The sequence below is a fragment of the Genypterus blacodes genome, unplaced genomic scaffold, assembly GCF_046128005.1.
Source record: "Genypterus blacodes isolate CSIRO-AG114 ecotype Tasmania unplaced genomic scaffold, CSIRO-AGI_Gbla_v1 ptg000048l_1, whole genome shotgun sequence".
Taxonomy (NCBI): Eukaryota; Metazoa; Chordata; class Actinopteri; order Ophidiiformes; family Ophidiidae; genus Genypterus; species Genypterus blacodes.
In genome coordinates, this window is record NW_027466861.1 from 3269914 (window position 1) to 3284171 (window position 14258).

General features: G+C 48.5%; 2 protein-coding genes and 1 long non-coding RNA gene across 3 annotated transcripts; 2 read left to right on the top strand and 1 right to left on the bottom strand.

The window, feature by feature from the left end:
- Positions 1 to 2151: 2151 nt before the first annotated feature.
- LOC143000610 (uncharacterized) lies at positions 2152 to 3638 on the top strand. The gene is made up of 3 exons (XR_012963638.1): positions 2152 to 2245; positions 3261 to 3449; positions 3556 to 3638. It is a non-coding gene; the product is annotated as an uncharacterized LOC143000610 (long non-coding RNA).
- Positions 3639 to 5508: 1870 nt separating this feature from the next.
- LOC143000434 (uncharacterized) lies at positions 5509 to 8266 on the top strand. Its single transcript, XM_076149744.1, has 2 exons — positions 5509 to 5709; positions 7127 to 8266. The coding sequence occupies exons 1-2, from the start codon at positions 5509 to 5511 to the stop codon at positions 7727 to 7729; spliced, it is 804 nt and encodes a 267-aa protein (XP_076005859.1). The 3' UTR covers positions 7730 to 8266.
- A 1071-nt stretch (positions 8267 to 9337) lies between these two features.
- sgo1 (shugoshin 1) lies at positions 9338 to 13538 on the bottom strand. Its single transcript, XM_076149922.1, has 11 exons — positions 13435 to 13538; positions 12997 to 13207; positions 12719 to 12870; positions 12198 to 12397; positions 12026 to 12078; positions 11878 to 11942; positions 10824 to 11681; positions 10622 to 10687; positions 10307 to 10480; positions 9991 to 10180; positions 9338 to 9894 (listed from the first exon to the last, which is right to left on the bottom strand). The coding sequence occupies exons 3-11, from the start codon at positions 12858 to 12860 to the stop codon at positions 9735 to 9737; spliced, it is 1908 nt and encodes a 635-aa protein (XP_076006037.1). The 5' UTR covers positions 12861 to 12870; positions 12997 to 13207; positions 13435 to 13538; the 3' UTR covers positions 9338 to 9734.
- Positions 13539 to 14258: the final 720 nt, after the last annotated feature.

Sequence of the window (14258 nt, forward strand, 5' to 3'; positions counted from 1 at the left end):
AATAAGGACCGAATGTGCAGTGTGTCTCGCCAGCAACAACGAGCAGGATACCCACCCATATTTCCAATTCGTTGTTGCCATGGCGACATGCTCAGTGTGATGCCAGAGGTGAAGCGCTGAACAGTAGTTAAAGGCACAAGTCAAACCACGTCTAAGATGGAAATCAAATTAAACCAGGCGGCACACTTTGTAATCGCCGAGCCTGCCAGCTGCTGGTCGTCTTGACGATTACAAGGGAGCAAAGTGACAGATCGAACCTTTGAGATCAAGCGCACCTTAACTCTCTAGTGTTCAGTTTTTAATTGGTGGTACACTGTGTGAACCAGGCCAGTTCATTCGACGTTCCCAGAGACAGCGTGAACTTAAAATCGCTGACTGGCTTTGGGATGGAAACGAGAGAGACAGAGAGTGAGAAAGAGTGAGAGAAAAAAGCAGAGAGAGAGAGAGAGAGAGTGAACACTGGATTCTCTGTTTCCCCTGCAACTCTGGCGCTCCAGTCTTCTTTTCAACATGGCACCTCTTTACATCTCACCATGGCAACAGCAGTGTGTGTGAGCGTGAGAGACTGTGTGTGTGTGAGTCTGTGTGTCTGTGTGTGAGGTGAATCTCATGGGCTCCTCGGTCTTCGTGACTCCAGGCACGTTCAGATGGTTTTTGTATTAGCGCTGAATGAAGTGACAGACGCCCAGAGCAGCGATCTCATTGGATGCGGCAGATTCAGGGTGGCAGTGGGAGCGAGGCCGCCAAGCGAGCTCGGCCCGCTCGTGCACGTGTACCAGGCCAGCGGAAAATGTGTGTGTAGTGACTTCTTTGAAGCCAATTAACTCGGGGACCATTACCACTCGCCTTCTCTTTTCCGAATGTCCCTCCTCATGTCCATTCCTGTCCTTCATGTCCGTACCTCAGGTTATGTCCCAACCTACAGCTCTAAATCCAAATCTAATCCTCATTCTCGCTCAGTTAGTCTCAGTCAGGGGAGCACATTAGTTAGTCGCTGTGCCTAATCCCGCCTAACCACAGTCAGATCCCAGCAGGGCCTTTAGCTGTCATTGTGATGTCTTTGTCACCCACAGTGTTGGATACCGTGATACCATGACGTAATGTCGCCCGCGTTCTCTAAGAAAACAAGCAGCCTACGGGCTTTTATACAGGAAACTGTCAGGGAGTTGTTTTAATAGTTATATCATGTTTAGGCCATAGACAACCATTCAGACTGCTTGTCCTGTGTCAGCTTACCACTAGATGGCAGCAGAGAGGACGGTACAGCCGTACATCAACACTCATGACCATTGAATCCGAGCAGACGAATCGATTTCCTAAACTGATTAAGATAAAATATCAATCATGTTACTACATGGAGGCTTTCAAGGTCAAAGGATCAGATTATAAAAGTCAACGTTTTGCAGAGATGTTCGGCCTTGGTGGAGGTTTGCACGTGTAATCATTATGGCGTCATTGTGTCTGTTCCAGGGAGGCATTCGCTGTTCCGGCGTCATCACCACCACAACCAATCATCTGTCAGCAAGGAGGCCCTGAGCACCAGGATGGGCCTCAGCGACGACTCAGCGGAGAGGGACCACCTGATTGGTGCAGGGCTCGGGCTGGGGGTGGGGCTTCCACTCAGCGCCGCCAAGCATCAACGTTCTCACAAGCACGTCCACCTGGACATCGGCGAGGACGAGCCGCCGACAGGGGAGGAGCTTACTGCAGGAGGGGCGGGTCCAGATCAGCCCGGGAACCCGTTGTCCGACGATGTCATCACGGTGGAGTTCCATAGCCCGGCGCCAGACACGGTTCCCTCCGACGAAGGTGTGGATTGGCCCAAGCTACCAAGGCCCCAGCAGCAGAAGGGGGACAACCCGGCTACGTGGACCCTCACCGACTTTTACGACTACCTGTCACCCGACAACGACCTCTCGGCGTTGGATACGACTCCTGAACCTGAGCCCACGCCTTCGCCACCGCCCATCATGGAGGACGAGAATCCGCTCCTGGCCGGTTCTCCCGCTCTGCCCGACAATGTGAAGCCTAAGGTGGATCGCGGCCCCTCCTTGTCTCCTCGTCCCAAGCCTGGGCGGGGCAGGGGTCAGGGGTCAGGGTCAGGCGCCATGGGGCCTGATGGCTGCCTGCTCGGCTCTGTGCGCTCTGAGACGGGGGCGTGTGTATCTCAGTGTGACAAGGATCCCAATTTCTGCTACAATGGGGGCGTGTGCGCTATAGTGGATGGAATAGGAGCATTCTGCAGGTGAGACACACACACAATGTATGTGCAAGATGTGTGTGAGGAGTGTGAGTGTGTGCTGTGCTGTTGGTAGGGGGGAGGGGTTTGTTGAGCCCTTAAAATGCTCCTTTTTAATTTGTCTCGTTGGGATAATTTTCAAGCTTCTTCAGCACAAAAGTAATGCTCTAGGATGCTCCACACACACACACACACACCCACACACACATACACACACACACACACAGGCACATGAAGACAGAAGGGTGGATCAGTGTGTCACAAAGGTTTGTCATGATCACAGCAGGGTCACTGAGGGATTAACACAATTTTGGAGGCAGGGGGTAACGTGTGTGTGTGTGAGTGCTGCTGTCTTACTGCTGAACACTGATCAATATGGCAGAGTTATAGGGCTTACACACACATGTAAGACACACACACTCCTCTCATTCATCTATAGTGAACATTAGCACCATCTGTCCAGCTCTGCACCATCGCTGTTAGCTTGGAAGTGAACTGTTGCTCATCACGTCATGCCTGCTGAGTAACAGCACACACACACACACACACACACACACACACACACACACACACACACACACACACACACACACACACACACACAGGAATAGCTGTGTGAGCATTCCAAACACAAATGCACACAGACAAATTCAGGGACACACACACACACGCATACTCACACACATACTGACACACACACACACACACACACACACACACTGATCCTTTGATCTCATTAAGGGCCAGGCTGCTTTGCTGGAAAGAACTCAGGACACCATGTCGTCCTCTCTGACCACCATTTCACACCCACCCACACACACACACACACACACACACACAAACTATAATCTGATCAATACACTCACATTAAAGCTTTTATGAATAGCTGCGTCAGGAGAACAGGAGCGTTCATGTTCATGCTACAATTAATATGTGTGACGTCTAATCTATAGTTAAATTGGAATGAACTCTCTTCGTCCGTCCTTTCTTCCTCCTCTTCCTCCTCTTTCTTTGAATCCAGGTGCAACGTGCAGGATTACATCTGGAACAAGGGCTCTCGCTGCGACTGGGCCGTCACAGAGTTCCAGGTGATGTGTGTGGTGGTGGGCGTGGCCTCCCTGATGCTTCTCCTCCTCTTCATGATCGTCGTGTTCTTCGCCAAGAGCCTGCATCACCTCAAGAACGAGAACAAGCGCCTCCGCAAACGCAGGTTTGTCCCTGTCCCTGTGTCTGCATAGGTGTGTGTGTGTGTGTGTGTATGTGTGTGTGTTGATGGACTCTACATGTATAACAAACCCTTTTTGCGCTCCCTTCAGCAGTAAGTTCCGCACACAGAGCAGCGAGCCACAGACCGATGGCCTCTCGGTTTCAACCACGGCGGACGGCTCACAGCCAAACGTAAGGAAACTGTGTGACACCCCCCCGTCCGCCCCCCAAGCTCACACTCACAACCTGGCGTACTATGACAACATTATCTGTCAGGTATGCCCCACCTCTCCTCACTCTCTCTCCTGTCACTCATCCTCCTCTCCGATGTATCGACAGTTGTTTTCACCCAGCATGTTTTTTCCTTGTTGTTCTTTTACGTTCTCACCTCTGTTTCCTCTCTCAGCTGGAGTAAATACCTCCACCAAGGAGGATATTATGATATATTTAGTTCGCAGCACTCGCAGCACTGTTAGGCCTTGGTGGAGGTCTGAACCCTAATGGGAGCCCCTCTAGCTTGATCTGTCTGTCTCTCCGTCTGTCTGCATGCCAGTCCGTCTGTGGTGATTCACTGTGGTCTGCCAAACCGAATCTTATATCCGATCAAAGAATTTCACTGTGGAAGTTGCGTATGGACTGTAAGTTTGTTTAATTCACTCACACACTCACTCACTCACACACTCATCCCTTCAGAAGCCATCAGCAGCCGGCTACACCTGGCATCATAAACCCGGAAAGCCTTATAATCATTTCAAGGTAAGCAGAGCCGAAACCTCCACATTGCCTGCTTCAAGTCCCCCCAGCCTGGCTTTGCTGCATTCCGCAAACTCTTCCCGATCTGGAGTCTGATTCCACCTGTACTCCAGTTCCATCAGATGATTAATCACCTCCTGCATCCTGGCTTCCTTCTCCCAGTAATTCCGAGGCGTTATGTAGTCACAGAGGTGTGAGTTCTACACATACCTGCGCCTTTGCTGCCTCCCGACAAGCTCAATGGGGAAGAAAAAGCCTCCATTTTGGTTTAATTGCCTCCCTCTTCAGCCATTTTAAGTCCCTATGCAGCAGATTTCTCCCTCCCTGTTTCTCCTCCAAGGCTTGTGCATGTTAGTGATGTTTTAAGGTCAATCGCCTTCTACACTGAGCACATCTGTACGTGTATGATTAAGCGTTTGTGTGCGCGTGGGCTTGTGCTGTGTTTATGTACAGGTACCTGCACTTTCATAATTACACGCGGAGGTGTTTGCTTTTCCGTCATGGCTGTTGTCTGGGTAACTGAGATATGATTTCTAATGGAAACTGTATTTGGATTAGGTATGAAAGGTTGTGCATTAACAGCACGACCTCACTGCTCTACTGTCCCTCTTGTTTGTTGGTGTCTCTGATGGTAAAGCAGGTTAAGCTCGTGTTTCCGGTCAGTTGTTAGTCTGACTGATCGATGGCGCCCTAATTCCTGCCCGCTGTGCCCGTGACCTTCAACATGTCTGTGACACACCAATCAATGGATAGTTTGTCCACTTCTAAAGTGGCACATGCTAAACACACACACACATCAGTGCATTCAACGCCAACACACTCAGACTGATGGTTCTGGCCCGGTGCTCTCCAAGTTGATACCTAAAATGACCTTAAGTCTTATTTCCCTGCGCTAGCCAAATTGAAAAAAAATCTAAATCATAACTTATTTAATACTCGACGCTGCTGGCAGAGCTTTGTTGGCATTTAACAGGTCGGTGAAGTCGCTCTGCAGTGTTTAGAGAAGAGCTCAGTGCTCTGGATTCCTAAATGTCAGGGCCAGAGGCTAAAAGGCTTTGAATGTCAGAGGTCCAAGTGGCCACTTTGAGGGAATGCTGAGATGTGATTGGATGATTGGATAAGAGCCAATCCTTCCCACAGAAAATAATAAACATAGTTAGACTTTTGGAGGTAGATCTTTCTAACGGCATTTCCAGGCCATAGACAACCATTCAGACTGCTCATCCTGTGTTAGTAGTGCAGAACTTCCATGTATGTATGTGTGTGTGTGTGTGTGAGACACTGTTACCTTACGTTTGACCTAATGCTCCATGCAGGAGGACCCTCAGAAGCAGGAGGAGCCGGCCAAGTCCCCGCACCCCAAGGAGGAGGAGTCCATGAACATCCTCAACTCTCACTCGCCCAAACATGAGAACAAAAGCCCGACCCCTGTGGAAGACGACGACGACGACGATGAAGAAGACGAAGACGAGGACACTCAGACCCCCACCAACACGGAGGAGAATTCTGAGGTAAACCTGCTCCAGAACAACTTGGTGTAATAACGCCAATAATCTCCCACCGTGTGGTGCCAGAGAAGCACACCGAAAATATTCAACACACACACACACACACACACACACACACACACACACACACACACACACAAGCACACACACACACATCTCTTTTTTAAGATAACATCCTTCTAACATGCACACTAAGTCTTATCAGGCCCAATCTAGAAAGAAGCGCACAACACAAATTTTAGGACGCAACTTGAGAAGCACAACAGTTCTTTCTACTACACAAGGCCGCCATGCCAGCTTTGACCACACGGCGGCGCCTCTACTTCCTCACTTTTCACTGTCTGCTTCTTACGCTGGACTAAAAATCTCCGGCTTGGACCAACTAATGACTCTCTTCTGTACTGACGCCCCTGCCTTGGTCTTTCGGGGCCAATGAACTCTTACCCCTCGCGTTGTCTCCTCCCCCTGCCGAACCTCAAACCCCTCCCCCTAACCTCGCCCTGCCCCGCCTTACGCTCTCTCTCTCTCTCTCTCTCTGTATCTCTCTCTGTCTCTCTCTCTCTCCGCATGCATTGGTGTTATCAACAAAGTGTCTGAAAAGATAATGTTTGCAAAAAGAAATAAGTGGACAAACTAAGTGAACCTGTACTTGCAAAATATTCCTGTTTGACAATAAGTGGCTATGTCTAGATTACATGAGGTCAAAGTATTGCTTGGAATTGATATATGACTCTATATATAACATATATTACACACGCTGTGTCTTGGTTTTCAATGTGATTTCTAATACTTTGATGTACTTGAGGTTCTTTTGTACTTTTTTTGGTATACATGCAGGATTATAGTCAACAGTTGTTGGAATAAACCTTTTTAATTTTATCCAGCCCGTCCCTGTGTGTTGCTATATGCTATACTCCACCCCCCCCCCTTCTTCTTCTCTCTCTCTCTCCTTCTCCCTCTCTCTGCATGTAGCTAACTACTGCCCCAACTGCTCTGACACTATAAATAACTGAATGCACGGCTGACCCTGCTTTTGTGCCACAGTAGCCACAAACACACTCACACGGATACAAACACACACAAACACACACGCACAGGCACACATTGTTCAGTACCATGGACAGCTCACTAAACTGACCGGAGGACGCCGCGAGCACTTGGAATGGAAATGGGACGGTCAAAATCGTTGTTTGTATTTTACACGCTCACTCTCATTCAGTCTCCTTATTTTCAACATTCTATCATTTTATTCATCGTTGTATTCCATAACAAACCCCCATTTACTAACCATCTGTAACACTGTTTGGTTCTGAAATGTTTTTATGTTCTGTTGGGTTGTTTTCCTCCATATTCCATCCTGTTGACCTCTATGATCCCTGTGTTGTTGCGTTCTTCTCTGCTTGTTGCGTGTCTGCGTCAGGATGGAGTCACTATAGGCCTGGAGGTTCTCCTCCCCAAGGACGCCAAGCTCCACTCAGAGACCAGCTCGCCTCTCCAGTACGACGTCTTCCTCTACAAAGTCGGCCACAACGGAAACCCCGCCTCCCCCTGCCAAGCTCCTCCCACTCCTACCCCTAACTCTCACTCCTCTCATCCCAAACCTAAATCCCCCAAAACACCCAAGACTCCCAAATCCCCCAAGGTGCCCAAGTCCCCCAAATCTCCCAGATATGTCCGTGATCACCCTGTTAACTGTGATCCCTTGACGGCCGGGCACCCCTCACCTGCACGTCACCCATCCCCCCATCGTAACGCTGCACCCGGGTGCTATTCATCCCCCGACTACCAACCTTCCACTCAGTGCCAGCATGGCCCCGCCTCCTCCTCCACCCCTCCGCAGCTGCGGAGGCCCAGGGGTCGTTCACAGCCTCCCGACTCAGAGCACTCAGGGACTGGAGAGGAGAGCCGGGGCGGCCACATCCGTCCATCCCCCTCTTCCCCTCATCTCACCCAGCCCCCTCCATCACCCTCCAGGATGAAGTGCAGTCCTGTCAGCACCCGATCCCTGCCACCCCTCTCCTAAGCAGGAACCTTGGCCTCCACCCGTCACTCTAACATCAAGACTCTAATGTACACAGCGATCATTACTCTAAAACTTAATTAGTGATCATGCATCTATCCATTCATCCATCATCACCAGACATCTCTACCCAGAAGGCCGTTGGTCCACAGAGCTGGAAAAACTAAAACTGGAACAACCACCAAGGACAATCTGCTTGTACTACTCAAGCACTCACATACACACGTGCACAAAACTACACAAAGAAACAAGATCATTGCAGTGATAAACACACACACACACACACACACAGCTTCATGCCTGAAATAACTCGAAACTCAGGTGACCGCTCACAGAAGCACAAAATGAACTACAACACGTGAACTCTCTCTGTGCCAACGTCTGCTGAGGATTTTGAACATAAAGCTTTCAGAGGTCAATGACATCACCCCGAGTGTCTTTTGCTATTCGGTGTATAATATTATTTCACGCTTTCACAAGCTTTTTGTTGCATTTTTTCATGTTTCTAACCCTCAATAAATAGTAAAAACAGCGACAAAACATGTAGCCAGTGTGTTGTCATGAAATATATAAATAGAAAGGGAAATTTGGAAAGAAACTGAAAGACACAAAGGGAGAGGAGCTTCACCAAGAGGCTCCACAGTGACGAAATACGAGGAACTCGGCTGCCATCTAGTGGACACTGGAAACACTGCGATGGTGTAATGGTTTGCCCCAGTCACACCACCAACCAAAAGTGTTACAAAATGACACATTTGCAATGACAATTAGTCAATAGTCTCTCAATTAATTTATACTCACTCAGTGTGAAACCTGGGACTGTCAAGATGAACACAAAGCTGGTAGGAACTGAAGAAAGGCACACAAAGCTCCGTGCATCAGGATCCCCGGTAAAAGTAAATCCAAACCAGATATCTTTCGCTGTAATTTCTTGAGCTCACCTTTTTTTGCTTTCTTTACACTACCACTCATCTTTTCTCTCTTCATCTGGGTTAGAAATTTGTTCAAGGCCCAGTTTGGAGTCTTAATTTTTCCTTTTCACATATTTATCCATCGCTGTACGTCTCTTGTCTTATCTTAAACCTGTGGTTCTCCACCAGTGTGTCAGGGGACGATGTTAAACCCGGCAAACCTCTGGGTACAGGGGGGTTACAGGGAGGACGACATTAAACGGGGCACCGGTTTTGCGCGCGCGGGCGCCGGGAACGTGACGGACAACACGTCTTTGCTTTTAGATTATTTCCGGCCACCGGGACCACCGTCCGATAGCACCAGTGTCCGAAACCGTTCCCTGTAACCTCCCTGAAACCTCTGGTTACAGGAGGGTTACAGGGATAACGATATTAAACCCGCAAACGGTTTTGTGCGCGCGGGCGCCGGGAACGTCCGTTGCCGGCACACTTGCCGGTGAAAATCACAGACAACACGTTTTTGCTTATAGATTATTTCCGGCCACCGGGACCACCTTCCGAAAGCACCAGTGTTATTTATTTCACCAGTCACTACATTGCAAGCACAGACACACAACCATGGAAAATGATTTGCAGTAACTAAATTATGTTTTTAGACTAATTAAGTGAAGTTGGACTATTTCCCGTGGTAAACGATCTCAGGTGTGCTGCGGCGGCACAGTGGTTGAACATCACTGATCTGCCCTATAAAAACAATTCATTTTAAAAGGAAACTCTTTATTAAACAACTATGTAAAAATGTGTTGTACACCACATCTCTAATTATAGCTTACATCAGTCAGCACAAACCGTGAAGTGGAAATATTCAGCGCTGCCACGGCAACAAACCTTTTATGAAACAGTAGTGAATAAAAGCATACAGATGACAACGCGTGTATAAGATGCCAAACAATCAAGACACAGACGGAGGAAAGAACATACAACACTCACATTTGTACAATAATAATTATGATGACAGAAATGAATCAAACATAAGATAACAGCTGCTCTTCATCACATAAAGAGCCACAGACGGTGGCGCTAAAAATGAAGTGACATCAGCGACATCCGACAAATGACTCGTTATATTTGTCGTACGGCTGCTGGCCTTTGATGGGACCGCCAGACTCCTCCACCGACCTCCTGCCGGTCTTCTGTTTGAAAATGGGAGAGCTGAGGAACTGCAAATCTGTGAATTTGTCTCCTCGCCGAAGTTTCCTGCCGTGAGCGAGAGCACAGTTTAGTCAAAATGAGTCTAAATGAGTTATCATCCAGGTGCAAAGTTCAACCCGGCTATGGTGTGTGTGAACTCACGCGTTCAGAGAGGGCTCCTTGTAGTTCACCGTCATGGTGCAGCGCCTCTTGCGCCCCGGGACCGGGGTGGAGCACCGGCCGTCAGAGGGCCGCGAGCCACCACAGGAGAAATTGCGATAGGCTGCGGGGGACAGATTGGTCACATCACACAGACTCAAGCCCCGCCCTGCTGTCCTTACACCAAGCCCACCTGTGGAGACGTGAAGGGAGATGTGATCCAGTGACCAGGGGGGAACCAAAACCAAACAGTGTGTCCACCAGTGAGCTGAGAGCAAAGCCCGGAAGAGCGGAAAAACAACAAACATCAAACTCAAACCTTTACGCTTCTTGCATGTTTTGACCCTCTGAGGTGTTTGGCTCGGCGCGGGAGGAGCTTCAGCGGGGGAGTCGCCAAAGCTGGACAGGACGCCGTCGATCCTCATCATTTCGGCTTCAACGCTGGGGGAGATGGAGAGCAAGCCGATCCCCTCCTGCTCCTCTGTGTGAGGCTCTAATACATCAGCACGCACAGAAACAAAAGCATGTGAGCGCTGTGAGCACAAACACTGACTGTAACTACAGAGGTCAAAAGGTCAACGTGAGACCAGAATCATTACAATGAAGTTTTAACGGCGTGCCAGTGTTTACTCACCTTGATGCTGATCTGCTTCTGCTTCACATTCTGCCTCCTTCGGACTCGACTCATCATCTCTGAAAACTAAAACCACAGAGCGAATGTATTTACTGTCACTATTTTAAGAGGATTAACATTTTAAAAGGACAGAGGGCGGAGCACAGTATGTTGACAACACGTGCAAAACCTGAAGTTGGAGGTAAAGTTATAAAATGCTTACCAGGAATGTTCTGTTGTAGAGGGAAGGTCTTTTTTTCTTGTGCCACCTTGGGCGGGCGTCCCCGGCGCCTGCAGATCACCTGGGCTCTGTTGGGGGAGCTCTGCCTCCTGCTGGCCCTCTGTGGAACATACAGGCTGTCCTCTGATTCAGAGGGAGACGAGGACGAGCTGGATTGGTTCTCCTTGGATACGCTCCGCGTCGGGGTCGGAGCTTCGACGCAGGCGGGCGTGGCCGGCTGTCCGTCCTCGCCTTTGGCCCTGAAGGGCGTGACGTGCACAGCTTCCTCGCAGTCGAAGTCGAACGTGTCATTAAATCCCAGCGAGGTGTTGAGTTTGTTGCCCTGCGGTGGAGGAGCAGCTTTGGCTCGCGTGGCAGATCGATCTCGACTCTTGGATCGAGCTCTTTTGGGATTCTCCCAAGGTTTCTTTAGTGGCGCACGCTCCGCTTTGCGACCCCTCTCGGGTTTCCGAACAGCCGCCTCTCGTTTGGCGCGGGGCTGCTGCTGGGTTTGTCCCTTGCAGGCCAGCTGCTGCTGGTTGGTGGTCTTGGGTGGGACGGGCTCTGGGGTGGAGTGCTCAAACTCTTCACAGCCAAGAGGATCTACTGACTCCGGTCCTTCTTCCTGTGGAGTCTGATTCTGGTTTTCAAAGTCACTGTGAATAGGACTTTCTGCTAAAGCCTCAAAGCCATGTGCACCGGCCTCCAGGGGCACGACGGGGCGAGACTCACTCCACGACCTCCGCTCCTGCACACGCTCAGACCTCCTGCTCTTTCGCTCTGCACCTCGACGCCTCACGCCCACAGTAGGCGGTAATGTGACCTGGGTGTCAGGCCATCCTAACTTTTCAGGGGAGCCGTCTACGGAAAACAAAGTAATATCATCACTACAGGTCACTTTTGTTGCATTCAAGTGATTCAATTGCTGTGCATAAAGCAAATTTCTTCTTCTGTTAACTACAAATATTCATCCATACATTAAAATAGTGCCTCTAACATTAGTTTGCAGCTTGTGCAATGTTGCCCCACAACATGAACCAGATAAGTGTGTGTGTACCTGTGCAGGTAGGTGAGGCTTCGTGTGTGATGGGTTTGTAAGTGTTCTTGCTGATCAGAATCCTCCTGTAAAAACAGGGCAGCTGTAAACATCAACATGAGGCTATGTAGGCTCTTAGTGATCATGTGGGGAATTCTTAAATAATTACCTTGGCAAGTCCGTGTGGTTTGAGGGTTTGTCCAGAATCTTTGGCGATGACCTCTGCATCAAGACACACAGTTACAAACTCCATACTCAATAAACGTTTAAAATTCACTCATAAATGTGTCGCTGGTGTGTGTTTCTACTCCACAAACACACGTCGGGGCCCTCTTCCTCACCTGAGCCGGAGCTTCCCAGTCCTTGAGCCTCTTCTTGAGCAGCAGCAGGTGAAGGAACAGGGCCTGCTGCTCCATCTTCAGCTGCAGGATCACCGCGTTGGCCTGTCTCCCCCTCTCCTTCTCTGCCTGCAGGGCCACAGCCAGAGCCTTGTTGTTCTGCTGCACGCCTATCAGGATGGTGTGTTGCTTACTGGCAGCCCCTGGAAGAGAAAGAGCAAACTTCTTATTAGTTAATGATATAGAATACACATGAAACACAAACGTGTGTGATTCCTTATCTGGGTCGCTGCATGTGCTGCATTCAGGCGATCCTTGCATTCACTGATCACAAGTTGTAGTAAGAACGTGATGCATTCATGGTCAGAAGACAAATAATTAAGTTCAGTTGGAGTGTATATTCTCCTTACTACACTATTTACACCCGACATGATATTCTGCTTGCATTCTGATCGATATTCGCCTCCACTCTTGTTTACACACACATACCACACACACAAACACACTGAAAACAAGCTTGTCACCGTTGTTTTTGTTGTTTATCATGGCTCGTCGTCTGGGTGCAGAGGCCTTGGCGAGCCGTGAATTCCTCTTCTCCTTCATCTTCTCCTTGATGTCCTCTAGACTCTGCTGGAAGGACTTTTTCTGGGGCCGCTCCCTCGCCATGACTCGAGGCCTTTAGGGAGAGCGTCAAAACATATGGCTGAGATGCTACCCGAGTTAGCACTAGCAGCTAGTTACTTCCGTTAATTCAAACAGCAGTCTGATATCTTTCGCAAAAACAACGTAACATTTTACTTACTAGCATGTATCTCCCACCGAGGTATTTAAACTGTCGATTTAACAACACACGATAATAACGTTATTAAGCAGTAAAATACTCTGTTATCGCGTCTTACTTCTCTCGACGATATCACGTTTGAAATGCGAGCTACGAGCCCTGATTGGTTGGAATCTCATGTGATGTCACTTCCTTCAATTACAGCATAATTCCGGTAGATGGCGCCAAAACACTTCAGAGAAAGGTGTACACGTACTTCGTAAATTAAAGTTAGGAGTTATTATTCAGTATTTAATGCACAGACTGGTCCGCCGAGACAAAACAGTAGAACATTACACAGCAGAGAAAAGAAGTTATTATAATTATTGCACTCTGCCTCTGCCCAGTGTGCTGACTAATAGTTTAGTCTGTGTGTAAAGCCCTTGCACCACTGAGAAATTAAATTAGATTAATACTCACCCAGGGTCAGATTTATTCAGTGCCTCCAAAATGACAAACTGGTTATTTATAATGAGCTTGCTGAAGATAAAAGCTCAAGCAGTGCTCTCCACATAAAGAGCTGGGCTGCCTGTGGATAGAGCTGATAACCCTGTTAATCTAAAAGCCCAGGAAGGCACTATTTATTTTATTACATTTTGAATACCTTTCGGCTCTTTTAGGGGTCCATATGGCAAGTAAATCACTGGATAAATGTAAATTTTAATTTAGCCGACTCTACCTCTTGGCATGCTCCCGTATCCAGCCCCTTCCCCTTACATTCGCTTAAAGCACTCCTTGCCTCCATGCCAATAATACACATTACTACCCATCTCAGATTACTCAATAAATGTTCCATAAATACTGAATTACTCTGAATACCAAGTCATGCTCTGATTTGCCTCCCGTTAGTGTCAAAATACTATTTCGTCCTTGGCAGGGTGAAGTGAAGGAACTTTTTCTGGAATGGCACTGCAGCTGAAGCAACATACGCTCGTGGAGCCGGGGCCTTCTGTCAGTCTGGGTCCAATAATGTGTCTCTGCCAGCAACCTGAATGGCAGATCCAGGTTACAGTTGCGGTTGGCAGAGAATGGATCTTGTCAGTGAAAACTAATGACCTCACCTGGGTGCCTCAGCTTTGTAATACATCTGGGGCAGAATCATGACACATCCACAATGTTCCTGATTTAGCAGAATTTCCTCTCAAATGTGCTTTTTGTTGTCATTAGGATTATCACCTGTTATTATTGTAAACAACATTATTAAAAGATCTCACCTAAAAGGCAATAAAACCCAGAACACAACA